The 16,793-nt window shown below is 46.1% G+C and overlaps 1 protein-coding gene across 1 annotated transcript in view; it reads left to right on the forward strand.

Moving 5' to 3' along the window:
• Nucleotides 1-204: 204 nt before the first annotated feature.
• Nucleotides 205-16,793, forward strand: part of EVL (Enah/Vasp-like) — a 144,658-nt gene continuing 128,069 nt past the window's right edge. Inside the window, exon 1 of the mRNA XM_050974840.1 lies at nucleotides 205-329. Within this exon, the coding sequence (XP_050830797.1) occupies nucleotides 325-329 (5 nt within the window). The 5' untranslated portion in view covers nucleotides 205-324. The remainder of the gene's footprint in view (nucleotides 330-16,793) is intronic.

Below are 16,793 nucleotides of genomic sequence, written 5' to 3' on the forward strand. Positions count from 1 at the left end.
ACCCGCGGCGGAGGCGGCACCGAGCGGGGCGGGGCGGGGGGGGCGGCGCGGCCCCGCCGCGCGTGGGAGCGGAGCGGGGCGGGCGGGCGGCGGCGGCGGCGCTTTGTCCTGCCCACACACACAGACACAGCGCAGCCGGGAGCCGGCAACATGGCCGGGCCGGCGGAGGGGCTGCCCGGCGCCGCGCTGCCCGGCTAGCGCCCCGGGGCCCGGCGCTGCCGCTGGGGCGGCGCCGCCGCCGGAGCCCCCCCCGCGTCCCGCCGCCGCCACCGCCCGGTCCCGGCCCCGCTCCGGCCCCGGCCGCCGCCGCGCCCCGCCGGGAAGATGAGGTGAGTGCGGGCGGGGATGCGCCGCGGGCAGGGCGGCCGCGGAGCTCCGGCCGGACGGGTGGGGGGACCGCTGTCCCCGCGGCGGTGTCACGCCGTGGGGGGTGGGGATTTCCTGTGCGAGTGGAAGGCGGAGGAGAGGTTAAGCAATGCGGCGCTTCCTAGTCCTTCACCGGATGGATAGCAGGAGTGGGTGGTGACGTTTTTGGCATGTTTGACTGTCAGTGCTTAAGTCCATCTGACAGATTATCTGGCGCTTACAAAAGGCTGTAAGCGCCTGTGAAACTGCCGCGGTCTGCCCGCTGCTGCCGTGCCCTAATGCTGGGATGTGCCCGGTGCTGCGGTGCCCTGCAGCCGGGATGTGCCCGGTTCCGCCGGGCCGTGCAGCCGGGATCTGCCCGCTGCTGCCCTGTCCTTCAGCCAGGGATGTGCCCGGTGCTGCCGGACCGTGCGGCCGGAATCTGCCCGGTGATGCCGTGCCGCGGTATCTGCCCGCTGATGCCGGGCCCCGCAGTCGGGATCCGCCCGGTAGGGCCGGGCCGTGCAGCCCGGGCGGACGGCGAGAGCTTGGTCGGGCGAAGGACCCCGGGCGGGGAGAGCGGTGTGCGAGGAGGGGAACGAGGAGTGCGCCGGAGGAGCGGGGATGGGATAATTCTCCAGAGCATCCAGCATGGGCCGTGCCGGATCTCCCAGTCTCCCTCTCCTCAGGCAGCGGGTGCTACAGCTCGTAGTTTTTCCGAGGTCGATTTGTCAGTTGTGAAAGGAAAGGTAAAAAAGCCCCACCAACCCAATTTCCTGGTGGAAGGATGGAGGGGAAACGTTATTTGGTTTGGTTTATAGTCGTGCAAACCTCTCCCTTTCCTCATTTATTCGAGTTCGCTTGAGCTGTCAGTGTCTCGGACCAACCCAGTCCCTGATTCATCTTTAATACTAGTGAATTTTCCCACTTAACAATTATCTTTAGCAAAGTGAAATTGCTTTGGGAAACCTTAAAAATGGAAATAACAGTTTGGAGCCAGCTATCTTTCTGTGGTGCCTGATTCCTGAATTGCAGGGTTGGCATTGCTCCTAGCAAGTGCAGTGGGAGTCCAGAAAAGCCTTTGCCTGCATTTACAGTTACATTTACTCTTGGCACTATCATGTGTTTTTAAGACTTGGAACTACATTTAGGCATTTACATTACCATTAATTTTTCTCACTTGCTTAAAATTGCATTCTTGTTGAGGGCCAAAAGCACACAGACCTGCCATGTCATGTGTCTGGTGGTCGTGTGTCTCTGGTCTCCACACAAAAGGTGTGTCTGCATCAGTCTCACCTGGTCTGATCAGAATTTGAGCCAGAGACCTCTGGGCAGAAGTCATCAAACACAACAGATGGTGGGGAAGTTTTCCCTTGCTCCCTCTGGCTCACTTAGGAGCACAGTTGGGAGAACTCTTGCCCCATGCTGAAGGGTTGCTAGAGCTCTTTCCCCAGGAAGAAGGAAAGTTGATTTACTGACTCATAAGCCCACCTTTCACCCCAGGGAGGAGCCATGGGCAGACTGGAAGGCTGCAATGATGTTGGGTTTCTCCCATTGAAGATGTTCTGCTCCACATGAACTTCCACAGTTGGTGGTTGCACTTTTTGTTGGAAGAGGGAATAGGGGGAGAGACCCACCAAGACTGACTGTGAATTAGGGTATCATGATATACCAAAGTAATCCCCACCAGGAGAGCTAGGGCACTCTCTGGGGAGGTCAGCCACAGGGTGTTTTGGAAGGAAAAAGCAGCTTAACTCCAGGAGAGGCTCCAGAACTTCCCCATATCCTCACTTTTGACAGTGATGGAGGGGCTGTTCTCTAGGTTGCACCCCCCAGGCTGCCTCTGCTCTACATGAGGCAGCCAGAGCTGGTCAGTGTGTGCTGGGCGTGTCCTTGGGCAGCTGCCCTTCCCTGCTTTCCCCATGTGACACTTGGCATCTGCAGGTGCATCACACTTAAAATAGTCTTTTGTTATAAATACCACTTTCATACTTAATGTACATTATTATTTTGTTGCAGTTTTTAATGGATTCCTGTTTTTAAACGCTTCCATTACAGATTTTTTTCCCTTGCATATACAGACATTACTGAATAGATTGTACTTGTCAGTAAATATGTCTGTAAATCACCTAAAACCTTTTCCAATAACAATTACTGTTTAATAAATACAGGCTGTATAATTCCAAAATACCCTGGCAGGCTACATAATCATTTAATAAAAACCTCCTTGAAGCATTTGCTTAAGCATGTGTGTTTTATTTATACTGCTTTTTGTGGTGAATAGATTACAGTGCTATTCTTTGCACTATTGCATTTAGGTGATGGTTTCAATTTTTTGATAATTCTTGATGTCTTCATTTCAAATGTATGAAGTGTGTGAATAGTGAGTGTACCAGCCACCTTAGGAATAAAACAGATTATAATAGGAGTTCTGCCTCAAGAATGGATTAGGATCCCTGTGTGGAAAATGTTAAAGTGCAGAGATGTTATTATTTTTTAGTACACAAAAATACTGCTTTAGTACAAGAAATGTAGCAGTTGTTTGACAGTGGATATTTATATATTCTTAGAAATAATAAAATTAGCTCATGTTTGGGAAAATGTCTATGAATATCACTGTAGGTGAAAATAAAAATTTTACATTCTGTCAACAGAGGCATAGCCTGTAATTTCTTAGTCATACCTGTAGTTTATAAGACATCTGTGTTTCAGTGGTCCCTATTCTTAAAAATAAAAACCAGACTGAGCATTTTGTGTGTATCCCTGAAAAAATCCATCTCTCTTTTTGCCATGGCTGTAGTGAGTGTACATTTGCTCTCTGTGCTGTGCTCCTGAGGCAATGATGGGGGAGGAAGCCTCCCACTTTAAGCACTTAGTTTTTTTCTAAACAGAACATACATTTAATATCTGGAGATGGAACCAGCCTCTAAACAAGATTATTCAGATTAAAACTATACCTCCTTACCTTTTTTGTGGTATAACATGCTCTAATCCAAGCCAAAGTAATGAGTTCAGCACAGAAATTCTGAGGGAAAACAGTGTCACTGAGCACCCTGAAGTTTAGCTAAAGTCAGCCTTTTTGTTCTGAGGTTTTATATAGCTATCAACTGGAAATCTGAAAAAGATGTTGTATTTAGCTCTGGTTTAGATGGATGGAGCAACATGTTGAGAAAAAGAGGACTGAATATTCATAGTACAAACCTGTTTTAATAACAGGAAGGTGTGTACATTATACTTCTTAACCCTTTTGTTTTCAGACATAAGCAAGCAAAGTCTTTATATTTGTACCAATAAACAAAAGGTATTGAGCATTTCAGTGTCCTCCCCATTTCCTGTTCAGTAAGCAGTTCATGAGATAACTCAAAAGTTTTGCCAGTTCTTTCAGTTTGCATGGAGGGTAACTGGAGTTGCATGTATGCAGTGTTATTTTCTAACTTTTCTCCCTTTACTGTTTATTTCTGTTTGCATCTGTAAAAACAAGAGAGAACATGATATTTTTATTTATAATGTCATCAAAATTGGGATTACCAGCCTCACTGGACTGGTGGACTTTGTAGTTCAGTGTTTCCAGTAGAAAAGCAGGAGCACACCCTGAGATGGATAATAAAATCAAGTTGGCTATAAAATATAATTTAACCATGTCACTTAGCAATTGATTTCTGAGCTGGAGCAATATGCCTGTAACTTAGCTAATTTTTGTTTAATTCAAAGGCTCTGTCCTGCCATGTTCTGACTCCTGCTGTGTGCTGTGGCATCGTGGTGTGTGTGGCTGGGTGTTCCTGGGGTCACCTGGGAGCTGTCAGAGCACCCTCCACAGCCCTGCCTTTGGGTGTGTTTAGGTTTGCAGCCTTTCAGGCTGTCAGTGCCACACAGATCTGCCTGCATCCCTCCAGAGGAAAGCTCCCAGCCCTTTGCCTGTCATGGTTTGGTCAGCAGAATCCCAAGGGTGGGTACTATGCTGCTGACAGAAAATGGCTTTTGTTAGCTCATCCTTGATTTTCAGAGGGCTAGGTAAGCTCTAGCTGTTGTCAGGAACCTTTTTTGGAGCGCCACTGAAGGTTGTGCCACGCTGGCTGTGGCCCTGTAAAGGCAGCAGTGGTGTTCCATTGGCAGTGCTGGGCTCCCAGCAGTGTACCCTGGCTGGACCAGGCAGGCCAGCTGTGCCTCTTTCATGCTGTTATTCTGTATACTTTCAACTTTTTTCCCCTCTCTCTAAAATAAAGCATAGATCCTGGACATATTTTGGGCATTTGCTCTTTTTTTTTTTTTTTTGGTATTTTGTCTTGTATTTTGTAGTGGTATGACTGAGGCTGAAGATCATCTTTCAAATGTGCACAGGTCTGTTTAACTCAGTGTTGTGGGTTTGTGTGGTGTGTCCCTTCTGTCTGTTCCTGGGTCACTCAGACCATGTTAAACAACAGATACCCTGATATAGAACAGCTCCATTAAAGTGTGTCACAATTAAAGGTGTCTGCACATGGCTGGCTACTTCTTTGGGCAGTACTTCTCTCTTTTGAAGTATTTTACTTTAAATATTTGTATTTCTCATAAGAAACCATAAAATCTTTCCAAAGTGAAAACACAATTCAGTTTCAAATAATTTCCTGTATCTTGCAAGTTTCATGATTTCTTTCCTTCTTCTTGTTATGTCATAGCTTCACTGAGTTCTGAGCACTGTGTATGAAACTTTATGGAACTTTCTGAGCAGTATGGAACTTTAAAAAATATTTCTAAAACTGCTGCCAAAGTGAAATTAATTATAACTAATTTTAATCCTAATAAATACAGAATTGAATAAAATAAGTTGAAATAAAGTAAGTTGAATGAGCTGCAGGTTTTCTTTTTTTTTTTTTTTTTGAGAAGCTCATTATAAATATTTCAGGTTTTTTTGCTGAATCAGAACCATAGTATTATCTCCTCCACTCTTTATTTACATTTAAGAAACTCTCCCTGATGTTTTGGTATTGACTTAAACTGCAGTAGGTAAGCAGCAAAAACTGCCCCAGGTGTACATTGGTATTGCCCCCATATATTTTTGTTTTGTTCATAGTCATCATTTGGCAGAACTCAAGGGACCCACAGTGCTTCTCCTCCTTTTCCTTTTTCTCAGCCTTGTGGCCTGGACTCAGTTTCTCAGGGGCAGGGAGGAGAGGTGGAGGAACTGTGCCACTGTTCCTTGTCTGGGCCTGTTTGTCACCCTCAGGCAGGTTTTGTCTGCAGTCACCTACCCAAGAGTTCCATTTCATCTGCTTTTTGATCTGATGTGCCCTAATGAGGGGGAAGGACCGAAACCAGCAGGGCACACTGATCAGCACACCCCCAAAGCCCCTGTCCCTGTCACAGGGCAGCCCAGGGAGAAGACACCAGACCTCCAGCCAGGCTGGCAGCAGGGCAGCACTCAGCCTTGCCTGGGTTAATCCACCTTAATGGGATGCTGGGACACCTCTGCCTGGGATGCTGGGACACCTCTGCCCTGCACTGCAGGAGCCTCATGGCTCACCTGGCACATTGTTCCTGTGGCAGCTCCGGGTCCATGGGTGTGTGCACACATCACCCAGTCACGCTCCAAGTGGGCTTCAGTCCAGGTTGCGACCCTCTGGAACTGAAAACAGTTTAATTATTTTTTCCCCACATTTCTGACATATTTAGCACTGCAGAATGCTTCTTTCTGTGAGACTTTGCATTTTTGTATTGGGCAAATGCTTGGAATATTATTGACAGTCTTTCCAAAACTATTCCTCATTTGAGGGCTGTAGGAACCTTAAGGATATCTATCTTTATTAGTCAGAGGAGACAGAGTGGGCAAGTCCCTACCAAACATTTGAGCCTGGAATCTCCCATTTCTGGCTTCCAGAGTGCCATTCTGTAATACAGCAACAGCCAGTGCAGCATTCCATTTCACTGGGTATTCCAGAGTCCCAAAGTTGCAGAGACATGTGGCTGCCAGAAACTTTTGACTTTCCTTCTCGATGCAGGCATTCAAGCATTACATTTGTTTCAAGTTCAGTGTTAGTTTATATATTTCTCCTGAGTTCCCATTATTGTTCCCCTCAGCTGTGCTGATTTAGCCACTTGTGGTTTGGGAGGATGAGCTGGGTCATGAAGTCTTTACACAGAAAGACAGGAGAAAAGAAAAATCAATTTCCATATGCAAAGGGTATATATGTAAGTTAGGTTGTGGTAGTGTTCCCTGACACCAGAAATGCTCAAGAAACCATTTTTTCAGGGAGTGCTAGTACTACAAATTAAAATATTTCTTTTACTGAGATGGTGCTCCTGTTCTTCCTCTTGTGCTCTGAAGACCCTTCCACTGCAGGCTCCCTGGTGCTTTGAGGTACAAACTGTGTAGCCTTGCTGTTGGTTGGATGAGCATTTTCTAACCACTAACCATGTTCCCTGTCCAAAAAAGGTACTTTTCACCTGAGTTTGCGATGGAAGTGTTTCTACCTGCCCTGAGTTCTATAAACTCTTTATCAGGAATTAAACAGTGGTTAATTTTTAAATCACTGAACCTCCCTCCCTGACTGAATTTTCATGTGATCGCCCTCACAGTCAGCACTGGGGCTGGACCTGTTTTGAAGAATCACAGAATGATTTGGGGTGGAAGGGACTTCAAAAATTCCAACAGGTCCCTGTCTTTCCTGTGCTGGGGACCCCCGAGCTGGGGGTTCACAAAATTCTTCACAAAATGAAAAAGAGAGGCAGAATCACCTCCTTCTACCTGCTGGTCAGCCCTTTCTTGATGCAGTCCAGGATTCAGTTGGCTTTCTGGGCTGTGAGCACACATTGCTGGCTCATGTCCACCTGCTGGTTTGTTCTGTGGAAGCTCCTCACCACTGAGTTCCATCTCCTTTAGGTGAGCAGTTCATTTCCCAGGCAGTAGGTGTCATTCCTGCAGCTTGAGATCTCACAGTTGTATTTCTGTCTTTCTTCAGCTTCACATAGGTGTCAGGATGGATAGACATCTTTTTCTGTGAAAAGAGAGTAAAAGAGAAAAAAAAAAAGCAAAGCAAGCTGAGTAGTACTGTGACTCATAGTGTGCCACGGGTGCAGGCACAGGGAGATGCTCCAGCAGTTTGTGTTTCTGCAGCAAGGCTGGTCAGGCCCAGCCCTTGTGGTTGGGGTGAGCTCCATGGTGCAGGCATGCTGTCCTTCCTGGGCTGGCCTGCAGCTGCTAAATCTCTTAGCCTTTTTGGCATCATTGCTTTATCTGCTGGAGGATGACAATTCTTACCTGAGAGGGAATTAAGATGATTAAGTAGCTGGGTCTCAGTCTAGCACTGGATTTAAGGCTTAAGTTTGGTCCTGTTGAAGTCCTTGCTTTGCTGGATTGGAGTCTCCTGTTCAAAAAGCATTTCTGAGGATGACAAGCATCTCTGTAGTAAATGCTAAGCATTACAGCAAAGTTCATTATGTATTGCCATCCATTCATTCCTTCCTCCCCTTTCTTCTTTTCCCATTCCCATCATTCGCTGCTTCTCAGTCAGCACGTGTGTAGCTTCCTTCCTTTATCCCTTGTCAGGAAGCCACTCCCTCAGTAATGAGAAGATCTAGAAAATGCAGTGAAATGGCATTAACAAGAAGCAGGGCCATGGCCACCATAATCCCTTTAATTGCATGCTGACTGCTTTTCTTTCCCCAGCTGTGCACGGTTCAGGGGCTTGGCTGCAGCGATGCTCCGAGGGTGTGTGTCTGCATGCAGCAGGAGCAGCTAAGCACACCCAGGGCTGCTGAGTGCTCAGGATGAAAGGATACCTTAAATTAGTAAATTCAAGTGTAAAAGCTGCAGTTGGAAATGGCTGTTGCATGTGTGCTGGATGAGTAAGAACACGTCTTCAGCACTGAACAGAGTAGCACTGTTCAATTCGTGGTTCGCGGTCCAGAGGATGTCAAAAGAGAGATCAAAAAATGTCTACAAAAATGTTAAAAATCAGAAGCAAGGTAGGTTAAAATCATCCCCATATGCACATATTTAATGCAGTTTGTGTGTGTACCTATTCCTGTTAGCTCCTTACTGTTCTTATTACCTACTTAAAATACTTTTGATACTAAAATTATTTTATTACATGGCTGTTTTGTCTGTCATTCTAGCTCCCACCTGCCAAACAGTAGTGGGATTTGAGATAATCTGTGAATTTCTTTTTGAAAAGGATTTTTGATTCAAAATGAGAGAAATGCTGGACGAGTATATTTTGACAGAATGAGGTAGCTTTAATATTATGACTTCATCATGAATTAGTGTTGAGCGCTGCGACACATTTGCATGCTAATCTTTCTTTTCATTAACTGAATACATCACCTAGGTGAATGTAAGTCTGTTTTTGATGCCACAGCTGTTATGTTGAGAAGTGAGGGTTGTATCATCCAAATAAAGCAGCCTTCTCAGGCAATTAGTTTCTTTGACTGTTTAGTAAGGAGAAGAGTGAAAACATGGATTTACATGTTCATTTTACCTGTATGCTTAATAAAATGTCCTTTATCTGTCCCTGTTTGTTGTTGTCTTGCTTGTCTGGTGCTAAGAACCACCTTTGAGTAGGTGGAACGAGGAGTTACATCTCTTCATCACACTTCGGCACGGGCAGTATTGTCCATTAGGGGTGCTGCTTTGTCAGCTGTCACCAAAGTGATCCACAGCTCCCAACAGCCGCCCAGATTCCACTGGTAGCCCAGTGTTGTGCTGGATCCTCCCAGAGCCTGACCTGCTGCCTCTTGGCTTTGTGTTTATTTGTTTTAATTGGTGCTGAACTGTCAGATGTTAGTTCACAGCATACAGAACCACACACAGCTGTCTCCCAGGCTGCCATGGTGAGGGGTGATGCCCAGGGATGTCTGGCTCATCACACAGCCAGGAGCAGGCCACAGGCACTTGCCTGTACCTGCAGGTCAGCCTGGAGCCATCAGCCTCCATCCTTGGGGATTTCAGCTGCCCACGTGTAATGCTGGAGGCAGGGAGAAAGCTGGCTGATGCTCCAGCATTAAGGCCTTAATCTTGAAAGGACTTGTACACATTCCTGACCTGATTACTGGCACAGCATCCTCGGGGTTTGGGAGCCTAATGCCATTGTGCTGGGACCACTGACCGTGACCAATTTAAGTGTATGTGCAAGGGTTGAAGGGCTTGGGGTCTGATGGAGCTGTGAAGGCTCTCTTCTTCATTTAGGGCAGAGCTCAGCAGGGGAAATTCACAGCTTTTAGGAGGGGAGACAAAAATTATCCCTGACCTCTGTATGGAAGTCCTCACCTCTAACATAGACAAGTAGGAATACAACCATCTTGTTTAAAATGTCCCCCCACCACCAATGAACAAATATTACCTGAAAACCTGTCCTTAAGTCAAAAACAACCCCAGCCCTTGGGGGAGCAGAGGAGGTGGACAAGTGGTACAAGGAGCAGATTTGCTGGGAAGCAGCGTGTGGTTCTGGGGCTGCCAGAGCCATCCTAGTGAGGCAGGTGAGGTGGGTCCTTCCCTTCCAGGGGTTCACAAGCAAAAGTGGAAATGAGAAGGGAGCAGAAAGGTGGTCAGTGTGTTTAGTGTAGCTGAGCAGTGTGTGTGTCTTAATGGGGAGGGTCCCCCAGGGCTTGTTGTATTGACCCCAGGGAATGCCCCCTCATTTTATATTCCTCAAGATGTAACCCAAGGGTGAGCTGCAAGGGTCCGCTTGTCTCTTCTGTCCTGGCTTGCTAAATAAAAATAGGGCTGGAACTTCATGACTGCAACTCTTTGCAGGAGCTCAAAAAGCCTGAGCCAGCATACTATTTTAAAATTTCATGGTATTAAATATGAGAGTGTTACAGAAATAGCAGAGGGGACACTGAGCCAGCCAGCTAGGGAATGTGGAAACAAGTTTGTAAGAGCAGTAAAGGCACACCAGGACATTTCCCAAGCTATGAAGTGTGTTCAGAGGTGTGCAGGGTGAATGCCTTGCGTGAGCATTTAGATGTTACTGCTGCCCTGAGTACTGGTGCAGGTCTGGTTTAGTCAGTTCTCCCACTTTCCAGCTGGCTCAGTCTCCTGAATCAGTTCCCCAAGGAGCTGTGTGAATGTCTGTCAGCACCAGAGAAGGCTGTGATGCCCCACAAACCAGCAGGACAGCCCAAGTGGAAATGATGCTCCGTGTCTGACCCTCCTCGCAGTGCTGATTTCATCCTTGCAAGAGCTCACATTTAGATCACTGCATGGTCTGATTAACCCAGTGGTTTGCTAAGGACTTCCATGCTAAATTGCTAAAAGAATAGTCCTTTTTCCTCACCCAGGAATGCTTTCTATGGTCTCCAGCCTCTGATCTCTTTGTCACTTTGGTCAAACTCTGTCACTGCAACCTTAGTTGCACCCTGATGCCAGCTGTCATCTGTTGTTGCTGTCAGGGCTTCCTCATCATCCTTTTGCTTCAGAGGTTTGGACACCTTTTGTGACCCTTAAAAGATGATAATCCTGAGTGGACACTTAAAAACAAACAACACAGCTAAAGGTTCCCTGAAAAAATATTTAAAGGTATGCCTGGGTATTAAAGGTTAAGCCTGACCTTGCTAGAGCCCTTGACTTCTATTTGAATGCAGTAGGATTATAATCTAATATCAATTTCCATCTCTGATTTCCCAGCACCCATCCCAGTATGATAGGCCTGAACTGCAGTTCAGTTTCACAGATGGTACCTGCATCACAGAAAATATTAGATGACTGGTGCCCTAAATACGACAGAGTGCATTTGTCTACACATCTGTGTAGACAGAAAAATCTTTTTAATGGTAAAAAGCATAGTCACGTAAGAGGAATGTGAAGAGAGTTTGCTAGAAGACTCAGTGGTGACTTTTTAAGTGTTGGAGCAGGGTAAGCAAAATGAGAAGACCTTAAAACTGTGAATAAACATGGCAACTCAATTTAACATGTCTGCCTAAAGAAGCAGGCTTTTATGATTTTTTGTTATTTTGTTACAAACAAGAGCTTTGATAACTGCTGTGTTTTCCCAACAGTAAAAAACATGTAAAGTATTTTCGTGACCTGCTATTTAAAAAATAACCACATCAAATGCTTCAGCTTCCTTGAGGATTGTTACATTTTCCTTCAGGACATGCATTTCTCATGGCCCATCAACATCTGTTCAGCCCTTGCAGTGCAGGAGGATGAAGTGAAGACTTCCAGGGTCTGATTTTCTCTGCAGCCTCCAGGCACCAGAGGAGCTTTAGTGAAGACAGAGACAGGGGAGAACCTTCATGGAGACTGAGCATGCAGCAGCCCTGGCAGTGTGTCCTCAGTGGGATGCACAGCTCCAAGTACCCCACTTCTGGGGGGTGAATTGTTGACATCTCAAAACTGCTGATTATGGGGGGAATTTTTACAGCATCTCCTCAGGTTTTTGCTCTCTCTGTTCTAAAGCTGCCTGAGCAAGGGTTTGAAGGAAAACTAATCCAAGTCACCAAAAATGTGAATGTAAAGTAAATTAGGTAAACTAAATTAAACCATTGTATATATTATCTGATTCAGCATTCGAGTGACCTTAATTTGATTAAGCTTAATTCACATCACAGTGAATGATACCAAATATGAAACAGGGTTGATTTAATTAATAATGAGTGTGTCTGCAGGGATCTAATGTGGTTTCATTCATTACAGAAATGTTAATTCAGATTACCTTTCTAGAGTTTTCTCATGCAGATAAACCTTACAGGACAGTTCACTGGTTAGGCCTAAACTAGTGTACTTGTGTGTTTATTGCCCCTTGGCTCTAGAAGGACTTTCCCACTGCTCTCCTCTTGTGCCAGTTCATGAGTTCATTTTGTTGTGGGATGTTTTGTTCATTTGTTAATCCAGGCAAAGGAAATTCATCAGTTTTCTGTTGGCTTAGTCACCTTTTCACCTTATTTGTGGCTGCGTGGTGCTCCACAGGTGAAGACAGGAGTGTGAGTGTGTGATCAAGGTGGAGAGGGTGGGAACTCCCTTCAGGTCAGCCCTTTGTACAAGAGACACCCTGCTTCCACCCACACTGTTGGGCTACACAGCACATGGACAGAAGAAATGAGCTTTGTTGGAGTTGCCTAAAGTCACATATCACCAATTTTGATTCTCTTGGTGTTTAGGTACAACTGTGATGTGTTGCTTGGCTTTGGCTGGTACTCTTTCTGGCTTTTTGTCTCCTTTGTGCCTCGGTAGTACTACAGAGCAGCATCACCCGGGTAGCTCATGCCCTCAATACACACAGGCTCCACTGACACACTTTCTGACTGCTTTGCTTCCTTTTCTTCTGGTGGCCTTGAAGTTCTGTGAGTACATTTTTGCTGTACGATTATTAAGGGATTGGACGCATCAGAACTGTGAAGATGGGGGAGCTGGAGTGGCTGAGCCCCCCAAGTCTTTGTGAAGGGTGTTTTATAAGGATAGGCTTTGTTTTCAAAGAATTGTGTGAAACAGTGCTGAGATTCAAGTGTAAAAGTTGAACTGAAGTTGAACCTGATCATTTTCAACAAGTTGCCAAGTTAAAAATACTGGAGAGCCTTGAGGAGTGGAGTGGATGGTAAATATTAACTAGATGCAGCAAAGGTTATCTAATTCCATAGCTTGAGGGTTTTTTTCTTTCTCTTTCTTTCTTTCTTTCTTTTTCTTCTTTCTTTCTTTCTTTCTTTCTTTCTTTCTTTCTTCTTTCTTTCTTTCTTTCTTTCTTTCTTTCTTTCGTTGCTTTCGTTCTTTCTTTCTGCTCTTCGTCTCTCTCTCTTTCTCTCTTGCTCTCTTTCTCTCTTGCTCTCTTCTCTCTTGTCTCTCTTTCTCTCTTTCTCTCTTTCTCTCTTGTCTCTCTCTTTCTTCTTTCTCTCTCGTCTCTCTCTCTCTTCCTCTCTCTCTCTCTTCCTCTCTTCCTCTCTCTCTCTTTCTCTCTTTCTCTCTCTGAATAGGAGTAATATAGTATTTGAAGAACAAAGAAATTCTCCAAAACATGTCCTGAGCTTTACCAAGAACCCTAACTTTGATGCAAAAGCCTCTGAACTTTGGAAAGTGAGGTGGAATATAATATTGTACTTCAAAATTCACTTGAGGTCTATCCCCAGAGTGCTAGGAAATGATGGCTGTTCCTGCTAGCATCCTCACAGCTTCTAGTTTGAGTTTGCCCCAGGAATCCCTCCCAGACAGTGGCCAGAGCAGTGCTGTCAGCCTTCAGAAGCTCCCAGTGATGATCCGGTTCATTCTCTCTGCAAGCCAGGCTCTGAAATCCTGAGCTGTGCCCATCTCATCCTCCTGGAATATCAGCACACCCAGGCACGTAAACAATGTGCCTCTTCAGGAGGCAATGAAAATCGATGAGGCTTTGAAAAGACACACTCCTTAAAGCCACAGCCTTATTTGGGAACTTGCAAGAAGCTTGGCTGTCACAGGAGAATATTTTGGCTCCGTGACAGTTTTTTTTTATATGGTTCTTCAGTGAGGAATCTCCTGGCTTTGTGCAGTGATAGCTTGCAAGTGTTGTGTGACTTTTTTACTCCTTCCCAGGAATATTTGCTGGAGGAGAAACCAATATGTTGGTCAAAAGAGGCCAAAGACCCTGTTTGACCTCTCTTGTCCAAAGGGTGTAGAGAAAAGGCAGGTTTTCAAAGACAAAATGAAAAAATTCCTGGTATTTCAGTATTCCTGAGCAAACTCACATGTTTTTATCATAATTACTTCTCTATACCCTTTTTATTTCTCACTACTCATTTGTTGAGTGTTGCCTTCTGTTTATGTAAGTGTGGGATTGTTTAGGAGTAAACTGGTCTGACATCACACTCGTGATCCTTACACTCCTTGGGAACATTTCCTTTACATCCCTAACACCCTGTGAACTGTGCTGGGATAAAAGAGCCTGCATGATAAAGATAAATAATAAACTGAAGGGAGAGTGTCAGAGACAGAAGCATTTTAGACTTGGAGTTGTTTGGGGAGAAAGAGAGAGAGAGATTATCTCAGCAGCATTCTGAAAGGGTTTCAGAGGAGGTAGTTGAAAGAGAAAGGGGAATTGGACAAGAAAGGTGTGATTATAACCTAAAAATCACTGTGGCTGTTTCTGAATCCCCTGTCTATATGATATAGAGGTGGAATATAAAATTACTTCAGAGACTTCAGCTGTGCAATTTGGTGAATTCTGAAGGGAGAAGGGCCCTCAGGCCACACTGGTGCTGGAGACCTGGGGCACAATGGTGGGCAATGCCATGTGGATCTGTCACAACATGGATACCAGAAAGGACACCCTCAAGCATCAACAATACTCTTAAATCAGTATAGTTTTGGGGGAGGTTGAGAAGTTGGGGTAAGAAGGTGAGGTCAGCACAGTCTGCCTGTGGGACTGGTACCTATCCTTCAGATTTGGCTTTCTACAAAACACCCTTCTGCCCAGGATATCGAATCCTCTTCTCCAGCATCCTTTGGGTTTCCCTTGACCTGTTCTTGCCATTCCTGTGCTTGTAGTGACCCAGCCCACATTTCAGCTCCTTTCTGCTCTGCCCAGTGCCTTTCTGTTTGAGGAGGTGGGGAGGCAGCTGCAAGGCTGGGCTCTGTTCCCAGCCCTGCACTGCAGTGACAGAGGTGATACTTGGAGAAGGGCAGGGAGAGAGGGCAGAGTACCTAGGGCAGAAGCAACCCAAGGGTCCAGCACAGTGCCAATGTCACCTCATATTGTGCATCTGAGACCAGCCTGAGGTAGCAAAAGGGGCAGTGCCCATGGCAGTGGGTGGGAAGGGAAGGTTTGTGAAACTTGAGAGAGCTTGGGCTATTTGCAGCCAACATGGGGAATGCATTTAGGAATGTGAGGCTGAAAGGAGCACATGTCAGGCTGATGTGCAGTGCTCTGAGAGAGAAATGGGATTTAAAAATGTTGAGGAATAGGGATTCTTGTCCATGGCTAGGAACTTAGAAGGAATTTCAGGAGAAAGGGGAATAATTTTTGGATAGTATTTGATGGTTTGTGATCATTTCTCATTTTATGAGTTTTGTGAATTGATTTCCAGAGCCTTGCTATTTCTGTCCTCCTTTTCAAGGTGGTTGGGATGCACTGGTTACTCCGTAGCTCCATTCATTAGAAATTACCTAAACTGGGATTTGACTGGGATGTTTATCTGGGATGACCTGAACCGTTTGCTTCAGGAAGTCATTCATACTTGAAAAGACAAATGTATTTCTTGTCAAAGGACAGGTCATGCTCACCTCTCTTTCCCTCCAGAGATGAGGCAAGTAGGATTTGACTCATGAACAAATCCTCAATACTTGAAGATATGAGCCAGTTGTCTGAACTGAATTGGTGCCCAGTTCCATTTCAGATGACCTGGAGTGTCCAAGTGCTGGATGTGGGGCTGATGGCCATGACCAGAGCCCAGCTGGGTGCCAGACACTGTACACACGCTGGGACCCCTGGATTTGAACCCCAAGCACTGCTGCCAGGATGGCAGTGGGAGCAGGCAATGTTTCAGCTGTGAGCATTGCTGCAGTTTGCTGTGGGGTTTGGTGCACAAATAGGAGTCAGTGGAACTACAGCCAGACCACTGTGATTGCAAAACCCACTTCTGATTTCCCCTTCTGTCCTTGCCTGGTCTTGGATGCCTCCTTTGTGCAGTTTTGGGATGGACAAAAGTGTATCCCATTGCTTTTGCCAAGGTTGTGACCTGATTGTGGGACAGATTGGATGAGTTCTGTGTGGCTTGTCTCTTAGTCTAGCCTAAGTGATGAGCAGGGCCCCCTCAGCACAGGTAGGGAGGCAATTGGTGTTGGACTAAGCTGGATTCATGGTGGTGCCAGGCAATTTGTACTGCTGCTCCTTACTTGGCTGTAAAAGTGCTACCAGCCCCACCACAGGTAGTCAGTCATGGTTGTGTAGGCTAAGTAGGCAGTTTTTTAAAGACAGAGTGAGAAAATGGGATCGTTCAGTTGAGAAATGATAAGCCATGCAATTAGAGCTGGGCAAGTGGTGTGTGTGTGTGTGTGTGTGTGTGTGTGTGTGGGTGTGTGGGGTGAGAGAGTGTGAGTGGTGTGTGGGTGGTGGTGTGTGGTGGTGTGTGGGTGGTGGTGATGGGTGTGTGTGGGTGCGAGAGTGTGTGTGGTGTGTGTGTGTGTGAGAGAGTGGGTGTGTGGTGTGTGTGTGTGTGGTGTGTGAGTGTGGGTGTGTGTGTTGTGTGTGTGGGTGTGTGAGAGAGTGTGGTGTGGGTGTGTGTGTGTGTGTGTGTGGGTGTGGTGTGTGGTGTGTGTGGTGTGTGTGTGGGTGGTGTGTGTGGTGTGGGTGGTGAGTGTGTGTGTGGGTGTGTGAGTGTGTGTGTGTGTGAGAGAGTGTGTGTGTGTGTGTGTGTGTGTGTGTGTGTGTGTGTGTGTGTGTGTGTGTGTGAGAGAGTGTGTGTGTGTGTGTGTGTGTGTGTGTGTGTGTGTGTGTGTGTGTGTGTGTGTGTGTGGTGAGTGTGTGTGTGTGTGTGAGTGTGTGTGTGTGTGTGTGTGTGAGTGTGTGTGG

The sequence above is a fragment of the Serinus canaria genome, chromosome 5, assembly GCF_022539315.1.
Source record: "Serinus canaria isolate serCan28SL12 chromosome 5, serCan2020, whole genome shotgun sequence".
NCBI classification, from domain to species: Eukaryota; Metazoa; Chordata; class Aves; order Passeriformes; family Fringillidae; genus Serinus; species Serinus canaria.